At 37.6% G+C, this 18,284-nt stretch overlaps 2 protein-coding genes across 2 annotated transcripts; both read left to right on the top strand.

Moving 5' to 3' along the window:
* Positions 1 to 170: 170 nt before the first annotated feature.
* On the top strand, positions 171 to 8,503 carry LOC144436699 (IQ motif and ubiquitin-like domain-containing protein). The gene is made up of 11 exons (XM_078125556.1): positions 171 to 279; positions 1,412 to 2,668; positions 3,018 to 3,320; positions 3,660 to 3,991; positions 4,588 to 4,798; positions 4,965 to 5,140; positions 5,572 to 5,742; positions 6,027 to 6,203; positions 6,356 to 6,604; positions 6,944 to 7,129; positions 7,974 to 8,503. The coding sequence occupies exons 2-11, from the start codon at positions 1,429 to 1,431 to the stop codon at positions 8,142 to 8,144; spliced, it is 3,216 nt and encodes a 1,071-aa protein (XP_077981682.1). The 5' UTR covers positions 171 to 279; positions 1,412 to 1,428; the 3' UTR covers positions 8,145 to 8,503.
* Positions 8,504 to 10,090: 1,587 nt separating this feature from the next.
* Positions 10,091 to 16,988, top strand: LOC144439339 (uncharacterized). Its single transcript, XM_078128659.1, has 6 exons — positions 10,091 to 10,222; positions 13,972 to 14,148; positions 14,444 to 14,554; positions 14,838 to 15,335; positions 15,561 to 16,118; positions 16,660 to 16,988. Exons 1-6 carry the CDS (start codon positions 10,210 to 10,212, stop codon positions 16,986 to 16,988), a joined length of 1,686 nt encoding a protein of 561 aa, XP_077984785.1. The 5' UTR covers positions 10,091 to 10,209.
* The last annotated feature ends 1,296 nt before the right edge of the window (positions 16,989 to 18,284 follow it).

The raw sequence follows: 18,284 nt of genomic DNA, 5'->3' as shown, positions 1-18,284 counted from the left end.
AACCGAGTAGTCGAGCAAACCGGATATAGATATGTTTCCAAACTGTACAAGCAACGGCTTCATTGATTGGATAAGAGTCGCGTTACCTTCATTCACCCGACACTGTACCCAATTAAACAACCTGTTACATTTTCTTCGTATCCTTAGAAACGATACGTCATCACAAACACTGCTCGTTCACAACAGCCATGTCTTCTGTGTGATCGTTCGGAGAGATCCGACACTAAAGCCAAAGTTTTACAAATATTTCGCGAAAGAAACACATTTCTTCGTAACAAGGTAAGAATCAGATAACTTAAGTATATTTGCATGATGCTGTTAACGAATTTTTCATTTGTATGGCGTCTTAAATGTAAATTTTGTACAGTATTTGTCACGGGGTCAGTCATTATCACTATCAGCCGGGGATACAGTCTTTACATAGCAGCAAACTTTAGTCAAGTACTCAATGCAAAATTAATTGTGTAGATATAGCGTTACTTTCTATAGTTTCATCAGATAATTGCATAGCTCTCAGAATATCATACCATAATACCAATGAAATGTTTTGTGCGAATGTTTTGGGAGGAGTCATATGTTGTCATTGCCCACAGACAGACAGAAAGGGCAATTTATCATGCATCGAACAGTGCTAGTGTCACAACAGTTCCGTGGTTGCCGGGAATAAATGCACTGTGCATAATCTAAGCTTATTGAGGTATATACACTTCCTCAGATAAGTTTTCCGATTATAAACACAGCAAAATTGTTTTGTTAAAAATCAACTTGAAGAATAAACATTATTACATATTATATTTATTTAATTTACCTAGTGCGTCGTGACCCAATTTCATGCTCAGTGTAGTTAAAACTACAAATGTATTCGTAGGGTAATTTAAAAAATCTCAGATATGACTCGAGGTAGCATTGTAGATCACTATAGATGGTGAAAAGATATTTTGTTAATTTGTCATTTTTTACCCATTCATTTTAATGTCATACATTATTATTTATGATGATATGTGACAGTTCTTTCAGAATTCCATATCTGTGGCCGATTTGCTGAACATCATTGTCATATAAATTGTCATATTTGAAGAATAAAGCAAGCAAACAAAGAAACACAATAGAAAACAAATTATTTTCTATGATGATAGGAAAAGATGCAATTTCTTAATGTATGAAAAATTGCAACTTGTCGCAAGTATACATGTATTTACTTTATTTATGTTTGCAACACTTCCCTAAACATGGTTTAGGAACAGTGTCAAGTGTGTTAGTCACTGCAGGAGTTCTGCAACCATTGACGAAACAGTTCAGAGTGGTAATTTGAAATGATCATACCAAAATCAGTATGAGATGATCAACTTGTAAACTCATGACTTGAGATGCAAGCCATTCTAACATTTGAATTGTCTATCCATCATTTCAGTCATCAAATCAACAACAATGGCAGATGAAGAAAATCAACAGGTGAAAGATGCACAGGATGAACCACCAGCACAAGAACAGAATGACAATGAAAATGTAGAAGATGCACAAGGAGATGGTGCTGCAGATGCAGCAGAACAACCAGCGGTTGATGAGGAAAATAAAGAGACTGAACCAACTGAAAATGTAGAAGAGACACCCCCTCAAGAAACTGAAACAGCTGAACCTGAGCAAACAGAAACAGCAGAGGGTGGGGAGGAACAAAAAGAGACAGTAGAGGGTGGAGAGGAACAAAAAGAGACAGGAGAGGGTGGAGAGGAACAAAAGGAGAAAGTAGAGGGTGCAGAGGAACAAAAAGAGACAGGAGAGGGTGGAGAGGAACAAAAAGAGAAAGTAGAGGGTGCAGAGGAACAAAAGGAGACAGTAGAGGGAGAGGAACAAAAAGAGACAGTAGAGGGGGAGGGGGAACAGAAGGAAACTACTGAGGGTGAGGCTGGGCCAAAAGAAAATGAAGAGGGTGAGGGTGAAAAGAAGGAACCTGTAGAAGGGGAAGGGGAACAAAAGGAAACAGTTGAGGGTGAAGGGGAACAAAAGGAAACAATTGAGGGTGAGGGGGAACAAAAGGAAACAGCAGAGGAAGGGGCTGAGCAGACAGAGACAGTGGGAGAAGGTGAAACTAAAGAAGATGAAAATGCAGATGGAGGGGATGTGAAAGAAACAGAACAAAATCAGGAAACAACAGATGGTGTAAAGGAAGAAACAGATGAAAATAAGGATTCTGAAGAAAAACCAGAAGAAGGTGAGGATAAAGAAGCTGCAGCTGCAGAAGAAACCGAAAAGGTTGAAGAAGATGGTGAAGGTGAGAAAAAAGAAGAGGAAGCCACAGATGAAGCCAAAGAGGAAGAACAACCTGCAGAAACAGCACAAGCTGATGGTGAAGATGAACCAGCAAAGGAAGATGATGGTGCTGAAAAACAGGAAGCCGAAGCAGCTCCTGAGGAACCAGCAGCAAAAGATGAGGACGTCAAAGAAGCTGCTAAAGAAACTGAAGAAGCTGGAGAGAAGGTTGAAGAACCAGCTGATCAGAAAGAAGAAGCTGCGGCAGATGAACCTAAGGCTGAAGAGGAACCTGCACCTAAAGCAGAAGCAGCAACAGGTACTGTTGGTGCTGAAACAGAAGATACTGGAGAAAAACATGAAACTGATCCACATGCTGTGTCACCCCCACCAAAATTATTAGTTGATGCCACAGCCACAGGTAAATAAGTTTCAAACTATAACAAGAGTTTTACTGTATATGGATAGGGACTGAAGGATTTTTTGTTGCATGTTTTTATATCTATAATTATCAACTGATTCATGCAACAGATGTGTGAAGTGTTTTGTTGTAGAAGTTAGAAGATTACAAAATGATAAGTGTAATGTATTTAATTGGTTGTGTCAAACTTAATTCCACAAAATAAACACGTGGAATTTAAGTCTGAAGTTTCCAAACATTGCGGTGCAAATGCCGGTTCATTTTATTACAGTATTGAAGTATTGATAATCAAAATATATACTCTGTCATTGGTAATAAATACTAAAAATACCTTTTATTCTTATTCCAGTCAAATTTGTTCTGATGCCAAGTGGTCAAGTGACAACATTAGCGTGTGCACTCGGTCAAACCATTGGAGATCTGAAAAGACACTTTTCTGTGGAGTTAAAGATGCCTGGTTCTATGTTAGTGTTGATGTATGATGGTAAAGCCATGAGTGATGAGACAACATTGGCTGATCTAGGTGTTGTCCCTAATGCTACAGTACAATTAGAAATGACATCAGCAGACCCAGTGAACACACCACTCAAACCAATGAAACCTAAACCTGAATATGTTATGCCTGATGTCATTACCGTCAGAGTACGCAGAGGTAAATATTGCATGATACTTATGAAATATGCTGTTCATAAAACATACAAAATAACTGATATTTTGTTCAAATAATTATTATAATGTATAAAAAGCTGTTCTGATTTAGTGATTCTTACGAACTTCAAGCCACAATTCAGAAGAACTTGCAAAAAAAATTTCAAGTACTTATTCATTGGTAAGATGTTTTATCAACCGTCATTATTAAACTATGCCAGTGAAACACAGGTTAATAGAGTGCTAAAAGTTGTTGATAACTGCATCTTCATGCCTGTAGCACTCTTGATAACGTACTACACTTGTAGTAATGTGATGTCCATAATATTTGTATGATTCACAGATGATGACACTATTGAAGATGTAGTCGTTGAAATAGAAAGAGCCAGGAGGAGAAAGCCATATCTTGGTGGATACAAACACCGAGTAACTGGCAAAGAATATCACCATGCAGGAGCTCAAACAAGACCTAAAATGAAACCAGACAATGGTATTGAAAAATTCTGTCGAGATACACAAACAGTGGATGAGAAACATCAACGACAGCAAACAATGATAGATACTTCTACACAAATGACTGGTATTAGAGTCTATGTATCAAACATGACTGATAAACTACTAGTGCCAGGACGATACACCACAGCAGATGAACACCATGCTATGATTATTAAGAATGTAAGTGGATCTTATTACTTGCTTTTGGTTTTATTTGTTGGCCTGTTTTATTGGCATTATGTATGCAAATCTGTACTGTGAACATGAATGAAATAAGTTGTTTTCCTAAACTCTGATTTAGCTTTTTTATGAGGTATTGACTTCTACAAGGAATTTTGTAATAGTGTGACCCCCATATAAAATAAATTCCAATGCCTACAGTGATAACTAATATTGTGTAAAGAAAGTGGCAAATAATGATGGTTTTTGAAGCATAAATTTGAGAGTTGACAAAAAATTTGTGGTTTTCAGAGTAGGGAAGTGATTCAGCATAGATTTGACAATCAGTCAGGTGTTTGAGAGTGAAGTTTGAGTTAAACTTAATGGTTAGAGTAACAATGGGTCACTGCAACAATGATATGAATTATGAGAAGTAGTCATTTGATATATTATGGATTATATGGCATAGTTGTTTTATCAGTAGGGCTACCAAGTTGCCTAGCAATGTAATGTATTCCTCACTAGAGACTTTCATCTCATAATATCATCAACAATATTTACCTGCTATCATGGGACTTTGTACTGACAGACAGACATAAACATTTTGTTTTCCACAGGTCATAATTCTCCAGTCCTACTTCAGAAGGTGGAAAGCTAAACGTGTTGTGGAAAATCTTAAGAAAGACCTTGCCTCTAGAATGGAATGGGAAAGAGAAGAAGAAATCCGTAAAATTAAAGAAAAGGAGGACAGAATTAAGAAAGAATTTGAGAGGCGAATGAATCCTAAATCTAAAGAAGACTTTGATCTCCTCTACCATGCACTAGAAAGTAAGTATTATTTCAGTCATCTTGGGTACATTTGAAGGGTTGGCCATAGATTTGAGGGCTTAAAATTAAACTTTGAAATATAATCCTGTCTCAGTGATATTCAACTCAAAACAATTGATTACTGCATAGTTTACTTACCCATTGCTTATATTTGTATTAATTTTAGAGTGGCGACAAGAAGAATTAGAAGTGATAGACTCTACCATGACAGGTGCCCAGCGTAAAGCAGCTTTATGTCACTTACTAGACCAAGAAACACAACTAATTGCTGCTATTGGAAGACATAAAATTGAAGCCGGGACAGAAAATAAACAAAAAAGGATACAGAGGTTCCTAGATAAGGTAGGCTATCTCAAAACCATGACTTGTGATACATGTTGCTTGACTCACACATATTAGTATTGGTGTAGTTGGCATTACTAGGCTTCTACCATCATGGCTCAATCTTATATTTGTTGTGTAAATTACAGAGTAGTAATACATGGCATTATATAAATTAACATGACCTCGTACAACATCATACAAACACAATCAAATTTCTAACAAAATTATCGTACTCTGTTCATTGAAGGAGATATCAGTCATGTCATAAATAGTAATATTGACCAGTTTAAAAGCTATTTAATTAATAAAGGTGGCGTGATAATAAAAAGGTATTTTATGAATTAACATAATTTTAGTCATGTCTTTAAATCTGTCAAATCATCATACTGCACCCAGCCAAGAACCTGTAGAAACTGTTGATATAACTGAAGTTGAATTCTGTATTACAGTGTGCTGCACCAAAGAAATGGAAGTCCTATGATGGAAAGTACACTGAGATGGATACACCATATACAATAAGAGCCAGAGAACTGAAAGATATTCATAGTAGTATAAATATGAAATATTTAACACAGGATGAAAGACTCGATGTCCTGCTAACACTCAAACATACTGTAAAGGTAAGCTTGCATGCTCCACTCATTATCCTGTCTGTGGTAGAGATGATGATTTTCACCCAAAGAATGTGTAGAATGTAGAAGCTTCCTTCTGGAGAGTGATTGATCAAGTTTTGATTTACATGATGTAGTAATATTACTGTATAAATGACTGTTTTGACCTTTGACTGGTAGTTAGTGGTCAGAAGTAATCTTTTTTTCATTTCTGTGTACAGCGTTATGGGTAATCACTGTGGTGTTGCAAAGTTCAGTTGTTTTACAACTATATTGTTTGTTTTCAATCACAGGAACATGACTGTAAACTCACTCAAGACATTATAGAGTTAATTGACAGGGAAGCTGACCTGTTGATGAGAGGAGTGAGAGAATCTAATCTAGAGGGCCTACGTAAAAGGATTTCAACCTTGTTCCTCCAATACATCAAAACTCCAACATTCAATGCAGAGGCAGCCAGATTGCTCAAAGTAAGTCACTCTGTGTTATTGTTACAAATCATACATGGAAACTATTCAAATGCAATACATGGTTTACCAGATGACATGAGTTCTTATCACCAACTTGTGAATGTTTTATACCTAGACATTAATAGTATTTTGTGTTTGGTGTTGTTCTGCAGGTACCTCAGGACCCATCAACTCTGCGCAAGAATATTTATTTCTGTCCAAGCTGCAACCAATACTTACCATCAACAGAATTCTCCCTGTCTTCCAATGCAAGAGTGGTTGGCAAATGCCGCCAGTGTGCCAAACTGGATAATGATGGTAGAATCCGTCAAGATTATTCACATTATCGCCTCTTACTCAAGAATTTACGCAAGGCAGAGGAAGGATTTGGAGATGATTCTAGAATTGCTTTCCTTCTCCAGGTTGGTATTGCACTTTATCATATGTGTTCTTTTTTATGATTTCTAAGGGCTTACAATGACTGTATTTTGATGAGCACAGAGGTTTTACTTTGGCTCAATGGTATGACCCATCACCATAGAAAAGAGCGCCCTCAACATTTGAAAAAGAAAATGACAGCCTTTATTAAATTTTATGTTGAATACCATGTTTATTATCCAGGATATTACTGGTTTTCCTGTGTTAGAACTCATGTAAATGGAAGCATTTAATATATCACTGGTAGAATAACACTTGAAAGCCTTTTTTTTCTTCAAATTTCTCAAACTCATTGTGTATGGTTTTCTTGTCTTTTGTCACAGGAAGTTGATATGCGTTACTTGGTTGAGAACATCTGGGGATCTCAGAGTGCACTGAGTGCTTGGGATGACCTGTATGATTTGGTATTAGTACGGTGGGATAAAGGTGAAGAGTGGTCACCATGGAACTGTATTCTACTTACTAAGGATGAAGCTGATGCTCATCTCAAACTGGACGAAGTGGAAGAGGTAAGATTATTTCCACTGAATTTATACAATATGTTGTATTGTAGAGTTGGAGATATAAGACTAACTGGCATAATGTACACAATGTTACAAAGTTATGTATTACATGAGGGATGATCACACAATGTCACACAAGCTGAATAAGTGAACTTCATTCATTTAGGGAGGAGGGGTTGTGGTGTCAATGCGAATGCTGAACTTCATTTTTATCACTTCTGACCAAATTTCAGTGGAAAATTTTCACTCCATCAATGATAACAGCTTTTAAATTTACTACTGAGATGTTGATAAAGTTGATAAAAATTTACTTCTAATGTGAGATATGATCGTAGTGGTGTGACCACTACAGTTTTCATCATAGTTTACATCATATGTAAATGTTTGTTGTCGCGCTTGTGAACGTTCCTAAATTTAGGGAGTTGGGAGAGGGGCTTTTGACCTGAACGAATGATGACATCATGTTCATTTGTTGAGTTTATGAAACATTGTGCAATCGTACCTAAGTCATTCCCACACACCCACCCCACCCCACACATACACATCAGGTATCTACAATAGGCTCACACACATACACCAACACAAATTCACATTCATGAATACATTATTGGTACTAGAGCATAAAGTAAAGAAAAAGAAAGACATTCAATTTTTCAAGTTTCATAATTACAACACTCGTTGAGTCCAACTCATACCAAACAATGACATATGCAAGTCCTATTCCTTGGAGACAAAACACACTGCATGTTATGGGGACATAGGTCAAAGGTCACCTAGGTATGTCTATACTGAACAATGCAGATAGTTAATGTATTGTTATTGATGAATGTCTCTGTTTGTTTGTTTGCAGTCTTATGGCCGTGTTTTCTGTCACAAGATCCGTTCCAAACACACCCTGGCACGCAACTATTTCTCTAAACTTCCTGGCATGGCGGAACACATGAGGAAGAGATCAAGCAAACCAAAAGCAGGCCATTCACTTGGTAGCCGTGCTGTCATTTTACAGTCTTCTAAAGCATAGATTATAAACTCCCTGAAAAACTCATTTCCCAGTATTTCATATTTACATTGTTGTTAATAAAACTCTTTCTCTTATTTAGTCAATAGTATCAACAGTTACAATAAATAATAATTTGCCTTCCTTCACATCATTGTATATTAGCTCCTTCCCTTGAAGGAAAAACAAATTGACTGCAATAAAATGAGCATTTGTGTACAGATTTTAGTGTGACCAAAAACCATCGTTCAAGACTGTTGTATAAAGAAATTAATCCCCATGGCATGTATATGGACAAAATTGTATGTATATGGACAAAAGTTGCTTGTTTACATTTATGAAGTAAATAAAAAACAGTTTATTTTTTGATTCATCATGTATTGTGATTTCAGTGAAATATACACATACAATGACAATAAAAGTGATGTATTGTAATTTGATGAAGTGTATTGTTATTCTCTGTATGGGTGTTCAAACGTTGAGGGACTTGTTTTCTGTGTTGGGATGACTGTGTCTGTTGCCAAAGTGTACAATACCCTTTTGTTGTGTATGCATATAGCATTACGTGTAGTTTTAGGCCTTTGTTACAGTTGGAATTACCCAAGTCTTCTCTGGGTACTGTACTGGGACTTTCCAAAGTCCAAATTTAGATTTGGTAACTTCCACTCCCCTCCACGTATTTTTATCTAGGCAAGGTTACGGTGTCCTTGAATACATAATTAGCTAGCTGTGGAGTGATTGGCAGGTAGTTCCAATCAACTATGATCTAAGGCAGACAACACACAGAGGAAGTCACCTGGCTGAGAAGTGATCTTGCAGACAATAAACCTTTGATACCAAGAACCAGGTCACCTGCCAATCATTCTTTTGAGTAGTTGTACCATATTAGGGGCGAGATCAATAGTTCAATGTAGTTTTTAAAAAAACTAAATTCTTTTTAGTTAAGCCTCAGACCCCCCACCCCACCCCCACTAACTTACATGTAAATGGCCAAAATTGAAAAAAAAATTTGCTATGGGATTGATTACTTTTAGTGTGTAAGTGAAAAATATTCAAATTCAAAATAAAACCATCCCTGACATACACATTTTAGCCCTATCTAGTAATTTTTGAGTCAAAGGAGGGAGCAAATTTCATATTAGTTTCATTTCTTATGCTTAGGATCCAGAAAAGTTATTACCACCAACGCTGTATCGCACGACCATTCTAAAATCGAGCCATTGTTATTGGCAAATCTGGCTTAGAAAAGGCCTGCTGTATTCTAGGGTGATGCATCATGGGGAGTAAACAAAGATAGCAGATTGACAAGTAGTCTACTAGTATAAAGCTAAGGTGTCCGAACAAATGCTGCACTTGAATACACTCTACTATATGGTATGTGTAGTGGTCTGAGATGGTATGCTGCCACTCATGCGATGCTTACTGTCTTGATATCAGCCAGCTACTAGACTCTGCCACTGAATCATAAGTATAAACCACTGGAAAAACACGACCGTAGACCTACTGATAATAAAGTGTTTGTTGTATATACAAACTACTGAATACTTGTATTATACTAGTACGTACGTACACACACACGCACGCACGCACGCGCGCACGCACTCGCGCACTCACTCAATCACTCACTCACGCACGCACATGTTACCATCGTTTGAATGCATTTAGTTGATGTTAATTTTGTATGTTCTGTTTTTCAGTCTTTAGTTTATTTTAAGTGGATTCTGATGTTGTAGGCATCATCCCCTGGTGAATATCACAATTTATAATATTTGTCCATATGTGATGTGACATCCCTTATTGCTTTCATGTGTGTATTTCATAATTATGTTAAGTTTCAATATTCTGAGACCAGGTGAGCTACTCCCCTAACGTTTATCAAAATGTGTCATCGAAAAAGTAAGTGCCCACAAGTGCTGACCTATTGGTGACTTTACGTTCAGATGTTTGGTGGTCTGAGCTTTACTCCAGCCAGTACTAGGTTTCAATCGAAGAATATTTTTGTGTAACACTTCCTGGTATGTAACCGTTTAGCCTTCGTTATTTGTTTACCACCCATTCTTGCGACGACACTGGAAGTTGTGATGGCAATATGGAAATGTCAGGTAATAATACTAGCATTATACGTTTGACAAATTTAGTAAGCATTTTAGACAACTGCGTTAACATTCTACGGCTTGTGTTTCCTTCAATACAGGTCTATGAGGAAATACACAATTTATACAGTATACCGTAATAACGTTTGTTACCATGTCCGATAGACTTACGGTTTCGACTTTCTACTTCGTGAAATATACAATATATGGGGTGTAATGTAGTGATCGCGTATGGCGTGTCTTCAAAACTTTGCCAGTCTAAATCACGGAACTTAAAATTGCTATTAAACTCGTCAGTGAGGTATAAATACAGCTACCCGGGAGCTACCATGGTGTCCGTGGCATCTAGTATACTAGACTAAGTGTTGTTAGGTTTCAACCTCCATTATAGTCATTGTTGTTCGCACGAATACTCGATTACTTTTCTATAACTGGACATTTGTAAATATTGTATTCATGATTGTGTAATTCCGCTGCCGAATGTCCTTATACTATACTATACCGTACCACTGGAACCCTGGCAATTGTCAGACTGGCTAGATTTTAACGCAGTAAGAGCCTAAGAAATGAATGACTTTTGCGCCAGAGAAAACTCAAGAGAACTCCTGGCCAATACGTACATCCAAAGTTGAAAACAAGATAGTTTTACTCAAGAATTCCAGCGAGGGCCGACCCTTATACCTCATGGGTTCAGTGTTCAGGAAGGGGTCATCCTAAAATATCGTTTACATATAGAACAAATTAAGTTTAAACGTTTATATATTTTTTCACTTCAAAATGGCCACCAATCATTGCTTGTAATCCCATGGAAACGTTATAGATTGTCGTTTTCCATGGAAACAAGATGGTGAAAAACCGAATGATTGTCATTCACAGGGACAAGTTTATACATGATTCGATTTCCAAACAAAGTAGTTAGGTGAGATGTGTTGCTCATTACATTGCCATGTCTCTAAAAAGGGACCATATTCGCAGCAAAAAAAATTATATGCAGCCTTTCGTTAATTGTGATTCACCAGAAAACAATCATGGAGAAAAAGGACACCTGTTGCTTGAATTTAGTTAAATGTATGCTTTCCAATCAGCTGGACCTTTCGGGGGGGGGGGGGGGGCTTCACACAGTCACTAAAATTTTGATTCACACAAATAAAGAGTAATTGACTAGTGTCTTTGTAAAACTGAATTTAAAGTTTTGATAAAACATGAGTCAACTCATTCTAGCAAACCAAAGCTGTTATTTCTTCCGCGACACTGCGAAATGGGCGGTGTCGTAAACGAGGCTGTGGTTTATACGACGATGGGCCCAACTTGACACTACTTTCCACTACAATAAAAAAAACTTTCAGTAAAATGAACTCTGCTCGTATGTACGCAAGTCGTATTCATGTCGTCTGTGCCCCAAGTGAGCATTAAATCACACTTTAGCATCGACAGGTTTGCGCACGTACAGTTTAGTTTCTGTGATGCTGATGTAAACAACAATATGTGCGGGGAGGGAGCGGGGCCGGCCGAGGCGCAAAATATTACGTCATCGAATAGTTTCGATGATTTTTGTCTGTCTTTATTTTATCTGCGATGTAGCAGATCTCACGGTTATTATATTAATTATGCATATATATTCTTCAGTAAGTAGATATACCACATGTAATTTTTTCGTTTTAAACAAAAATAACACTTCATCAGGAAAACATTCCGATCTAACCTAGAGAAGATTGTGTAGCTCGATAACGGGAAGGGAGGGTTTCGTTCGACAGTTGGGGTTAAATAGATGTGTCTTGGTACAATTTTCGTCGTAAAAATAGGACACATATTTTTTTGTTCGGCAAAATGCCCAAATTCTGATGTACTGTGTCTCAATTTGGCAAGACTGTCAGTAAATAGTTCCAGCGATTTGAAGAAAACATGTTTTTTTTAATATGATATACACTCGTAATATACCATATACAACTGCTAAACAATCGTAGTTTAGGAACATATCAATACATGTACATTTATTATCAACATATGAAGTTTTACATGGGAGTGTATTGACGAGTCCATCGACTTACACAATATGTCAGATATGAAGTTGTCGACTTACACAATGTCAGATATGAAGTTGATTGTTACGCCTGTAAATGTTCAAAATGTGATTTGCGGGGGCGCGCACTCTAACCATTCTGACATATACAATTTTGTAAATGCCCCGAGGAGTCACTAGGAGCAGGAAAAAGAACTGCACATTTTTAAAAGATGATGCAAGAAGTTTATTACTTTTTTCACTTTTGTACATGTATTTGGTTGTGTGTGAACAATGATGCATGAAGTTTATCGCCCTTTTCATTATTGTATTTTGTTGTCTAAAACTGCCCTGATTTGTGGAATAGGAGAAACAACATTCATAATCAGCTGGGCATGCAAAACTTGCTTAGTCATAACTGTGGATCAAATAGTGTACCCAGTGAACTTTGGATCACCAGTCGATCGGATATAGTTACAGCTATGCACACTACAAGTTAGGTTTACATTGTAGGGGTAGAGAATCTGTATTACCCAAAGACAAGTAAAATAATTTCATGACAGTTGTGTCACTATTGTTGTTGTTTTTTTAAAAAGAGCATTGCTAAACACACGGAAGTACCGAAAGGGCAAAGTGCTACAAACATGAATAATAACCCAGAAAGTCTACACCTGAGTTGTGAGTTTATCATAACCCACGGCGGTGGCCCTAGGGTTGGATTACACTCTTGATGAAAACAATAACCATACTGTGACCAAATCTCGAGCTCTCCCGTCTTTATCATGCCTTTATGGGCAAGTAGTCGTAAACAATGATCACAGATAAGATGACGGTAGATAAAGCGTAAAGTGCGACAGTCGTCCACTTTACAATGTGTATCGGGTTCCCAAACTACGCCGACCTGGTTTTAGTGGTCTGAGGTGTAACTGGGGACATTCAAACATAATTCTAATTGTGAGCAGTTATGTATGTAACTGATTTACGAACAACTTTTCCCCAAGTGAACTCCGATGTCATGCAAATAAGGGAGCCCCATAGTGTTTCTCCGATATGGTAATATCTTTTTTTAAATGAAGGGTCTGTCGGTTTAAAAAAAAAAGTTTTTAAAAAAGTAGGTTCATGTGTACATATGTTGGTGATCCTTTCATATCAGTTCATACACATAATTTACATCTAACAGTCTGAATGACTTAGGAATGACAATTAAAAGAGGAAAACTGTGAGCCATTTGTTTTATCAAAAATCAGCAATAAATGATAATTTTCGCTCACATATGAGGGTCATAACCATAGTGACAGATCGGATTTCAAAGTAAATATAAATCACCTATGAATTTTTGCAATTTAAGTTTCATATACTTCACAACCAGAGTTACCTAACCGAACGGAATTATTCCTCGCTTGCTTGCTTGATTGATTGTTTGTTTGTTTGTTTGCTTGATCGATATTGATTGATCAATCGATCGATTGATGAGTATTTGAACCAATTTTCTTACATCCGTTAAGGGCCAAGTTGATTAATTGATTGATTTGTTTGTTTGTTTGTTTTTTGGGGGTTTTGATAAAATGGCCTATATATTGTATCGATTACGTGTGAGCGATTGGGTGAATGGTTTGTTTGGTGTAGGTTGAATGGTTAATTCATTCATTGATTGATTTAGTGTGTTGCTTGGTCAATTGAAAATCTGTGTCTTGATTACATGCTATATAAATATAAAACATTTACTGTGTAAAGACAACTCTCATGGTTTTTACAATAGACTTACATAACACTGACACTCGAAACACCAATTCTGAAGAGATAAACGTAAACCAACGAGGCACTAGCTATCAGAATGCAGAACAAATTCCATCTACTGAGTACGATGCCTGTAATGGCGAGAGAGAAGAGGAGACAAGCGATGAAAATAGTGATGATAGCAACAATAATGAAAATTGTAAGTACTACAGTATTTATAATGTATAATACACTATTGATGAATATTATGGTGATTACTTTCCTATTTTTAAAGTTTGCTTCGCTGAAACGGATCATGTTTTTTTTACTTCTTCTACCTACCTACCTACCTGCACGTCTGTCTGTCTGTCTGTCTGTCTGTCTGTCTGTCTGTCTGTCTGTCTGTCTGTCTGTTTGTTTGCTTTTATGCATACATGTTGTTGTTTTCGTTCATGGCATAGTGCATTCATAATGAGTTGTCTCCATCACCGTGTCTTTTTTCTTGCAATATCCAGTAAATACTTGTGAAAGTGTGAATTCAAAGCTGGGCGATATCCAAGCCTCGTGTCGTGATTCTGGTATTGGTACGTTACCGAGGATAACTATGGAGAAACCAATATGTCCAGGTAAGGTATTCACATGTACATCATGCACAAATCAACCCATGTACCTTTCTAGTCCTTAGAGCACCTTCTTTGATATTATGATCAATATTCATTACATGTATAAATATGAAAGTCTACAGTTAGCTTACCATTTGTGAGTATAAAATCTACCACTTTTCTGTTGATTTCATCTGTGAGAAAAGAAGAACTAGTAATTGCTCGAAAGTGTTGTTTTGAAAAATCAGTTTCAGAGTATTGGTAATGTGCTGCAGACATATAATCTATCTGTCTATTCTATTCTCAGCGGATTTTTCCATGTTTGTGGCCAAACTGCATGTCGAAAGGTATATAGACCATGTCCATTTCTGTAATCTGACGATGGACACTGGAAGCCTGCTTAAAAGGGTGAACTACCTGAAGAGTATTCTGGAAAAGAACGAGTGCAAAAATCCAGATTTGGGCGACATATTAAGAAAATTTGTTGACTTGGCGACACGAGAATACATTGCTCCGATTCGTCAAAATTTGGTAACAATACTGGAAAATTTGGACCCCAAGTTTGTCCTCCCGTATCTCATTCAAGGAAAAGCTATCAGTACATGTGCCCGTGAAATTATTGATTCTGATTGTCAGAAATGCCGGACAGACGGAGTCATTCGACTTCTTTACGAACTTCCTAGGACCGAAGAAGCCTACAAGGTGTTTAAGGACGCCCTCAAAGTGACACAGCATGATCTGTTTAAACTGTTGGATGAAAGTGAGATTGCTGCTGGTACAGAGATGACACAACAGTCAGGTCAAGGTGAGTATTCGTCTTCTAAAGTTCAAGTTTACCCCCGTCATCATTCGAAATAAACATTAGTCTGTGTATATGATTAGGTCACCATTTTCCATGTCTATAATTTTTAATCATACACAGAAAATATGTTTTGCTAGTTTTCACGGTGGTTTAGACACGAGTGAACATTTGAAAAATATGAAATTAACTTGATTCATTAATACATGGCGTGTATATTTCTGTCTTCAGGGGACAGTAGTGAGAATGTTGAAATAGACGTCGTCATTGCTCCTCACAACCAAACAGATATGGTTGATGCTGTTACTTCCATCATTGAACGAGTCCTTACAGAAAGACTACGTAACATGGCCATTATTGGACCGATAGAAGAGAAGTATTCGGTTGAATTGAAGCAAGCAAAGTCTGGTTGTATTCTCTTAGACTTAGAGGTGAAGGATGAATCAGGTGCCGTAAGGATGATTTCTGATAGCAAGGATGGCAAACTGGAGGAATTATTCAACAAACTGTTAATTACGGACGAGATTAGAGAGCTTGTTGGTGGAAGGGACATACGTCTGAAAGTGACTTTAGATGAAAGTAAGTTCCAACAGATGTGTCAACGCATCAGTTCTGAAATGAAGACTGAAGCAGACGAAAACAAGGATGAAGACACTCAAATGGTACCAGGAGACAAGGCATTACTTCCCCAAAGCGAATTCCCAACATTCGACGACAGCAACGAGCCGAGCGAATTACCAGGACCATTGAGTTGCAGAGACTCGTCACCAACTCCAGTCCAATTCACAGGTGAGTTTTGCCAGCTTGTTTACGTATGTATGTATGTATGTATGTATGTATGTATGTATGTATGTATGTATGTATGTATGTATGTACGTACGTACGTGTGTGTGTGTGTGTGTGTGTGTGTGCGTGCGTGCGTGCGTGCGTGTGTGTGTGTGTCTGTGCGTGCGTGCGTGTGTGTGTGTGTGTGTGTGTGCGTGCATGCATGTATGTCTCTTTCATTTGGAAATTTCACACTGTTGTCTTTATTTGTTTGATGTTTGACATATCTAACGAATTCATACAATTCTAGTAAGTCTAACACATTATATCTTACACTGTACACAGACGTGAGTTTTGCTGGCAAAACTCACCTGTGAATTGGACTGGAGTTGGTGACGAGTCTCTGCAACTCAATGGTCCTGGTAAATCCATTTATGGATGCATTGACCTAGAGTAATAAATCAAATCAAATCAAATCAAACTGTTGTCTTTATTTGTTTGATGTTTGACATATTTAACGAATTCATACAATTCTAGTAAGTCTAACACATTATATCTTGTGTAGGCTTTGAACATGTCGACGCACTGGAAGTGACCAAATTAACGAAGGATTCAGTACGTGCTCGTTGGAGTACGTCTGTGTACAGTCACACCGGGTATAGAGTAACGTGTGCATTGCAGGGACAGCAAGGGGGTGTAACCAAGTTATTGGAGAATCCAAGTATTATGATGTGGGAATTCCGTGATTTGACGTCAGGTCTCTACCGTATATCAGTTTCCCTGATGCTTCACAAACGTAGCGAAGACGGAGAAATCCATGCGATCTATGGTCCAAATAAATGGGTAGCCGTTCCTGTAGAAAAAAGTGAGTATTGTAGTCAGAGTCCTCTCTGAAACCCAATAAAAAGAAAATAGGATTGACATCATTGTAATATTGTCATCAGAAATAAGCCTAGCTTCGACAGGACTCCGATTAATGGTGAGATACACGGCGTTTAAACTAAAGGCCAATGTGTCAATCTCAGGTCATCGCATTAGCGTTCTCTTATCGGCGGATCCAAAAGGATGAGATATGACAATTCTTTTGTCCAGGACAACCTTGTTATTGCTATACCGGACAACTTTTTCTCACCCAACCTCGACCTTTAATAATCTGTTACTATGACAATGTGCAATGTATATTAATAAATATAATGATACCCCAGTTTTCCAGATATTGAGCCTGTCTTCAACCTAACAATTTATTTGCACCTCTTTACAGGTGGCCGTTCGGTAAAGCCCTATCCTGAGGGTACAATTTCGAGATCATTTGGTGCAAAAGACCCTAAGGTGGTCGACAAAAAGGGAAGTGCGGATTTGTTCCTTCCAGGTACGAAATAGTGATTGGTTTTCACTATCACTCATAGTGTTTTTTTGCCGCTCCACACCATTCACGAACTCAAACAATTTCATGCTCCCCCCCCCCCAAAAAAAAAAGAACCCAAGAATTGTCGAAGCCCCAGCCCAGGCTACACATATATTTTTATATATGCAATTATATAGTATGACCCCTTCCTGGGGTTTAATTTGATTCAAATCATGAACACATTTCACACCCTCCTCTTCTTCTGGCCATCAGAAACTTGAATTTCAAGGGCCCCCTCCGCACCTCCATTTTTTTTCGTGCCCCCGCGCTGTAAATTCTGCTCATTCCCTTATTGCCTGAAAGTACAGATTGTTCTTTGAAAGTCCTGCTGCATCTATTTTTGTTTTTGCATACTGTGAATATTGACAAATCTAAATAGTATAAACTGATATATATTTCTATATTTAGACAACATTTTCTCTGATATGTTCTCATTAAATTTGTTACAAGGAAACCTGAATGTTTGCCACCAACTTCCATCCTCTGTGACGACGGATGACGATGACGGCTGCTGTGCAGACGTAGATGAGGAACCAGATGGTGCAACTGCAAGCGTAGATCAAAAGGTTGTTACAGAAGACGTTTCGTATAGGGAGACATGTAACTCTATTCGTCGACGGCGACAGTATATCAACCCAATTACCAACAGTGCATATCTGCAAAGTTCAAATGATAATACTGTCGATGAGACGAGAGGCAAAACAAGTACATGTAAGTATGTTTACAACTGCAGAGCTGCTTTATAGGAAATTCCCCTTCCAATTTCAACTCTCCCCATGAATTCA

Source organism: Glandiceps talaboti, chromosome 1, assembly GCF_964340395.1.
Source record: "Glandiceps talaboti chromosome 1, keGlaTala1.1, whole genome shotgun sequence".
Classification (NCBI taxonomy): domain Eukaryota; kingdom Metazoa; phylum Hemichordata; class Enteropneusta; family Spengelidae; genus Glandiceps; species Glandiceps talaboti.
This window is presented reverse-complemented; position numbering and strand designations above follow the sequence as displayed.

Bases quoted from the DNA above. Each gene is read 5' to 3' on its own strand.
- LOC144436699 (XM_078125556.1), top strand. From the start codon at position 1,429: ATGGCAGATGAAGAAAATCAACAGGTGAAAGATGCACAGGATGAACCA. The intron at 4,799-4,964 runs GTAAGTATTATT...TATTAATTTTAG, and splicing joins CCTCTACCATGCACTAGAAA to AGTGGCGACAAGAAGAATTA. The intron at 6,605-6,943 runs GTTGGTATTGCA...CTTTTGTCACAG, and splicing joins GAATTGCTTTCCTTCTCCAG to GAAGTTGATATGCGTTACTT.
- LOC144439339 (XM_078128659.1), top strand. The intron at 14,555-14,837 runs GTAAGGTATTCA...TTCTATTCTCAG, and splicing joins GGAGAAACCAATATGTCCAG to CGGATTTTTCCATGTTTGTG. The intron at 15,336-15,560 runs GTGAGTATTCGT...TTCTGTCTTCAG, and splicing joins GACACAACAGTCAGGTCAAG to GGGACAGTAGTGAGAATGTT.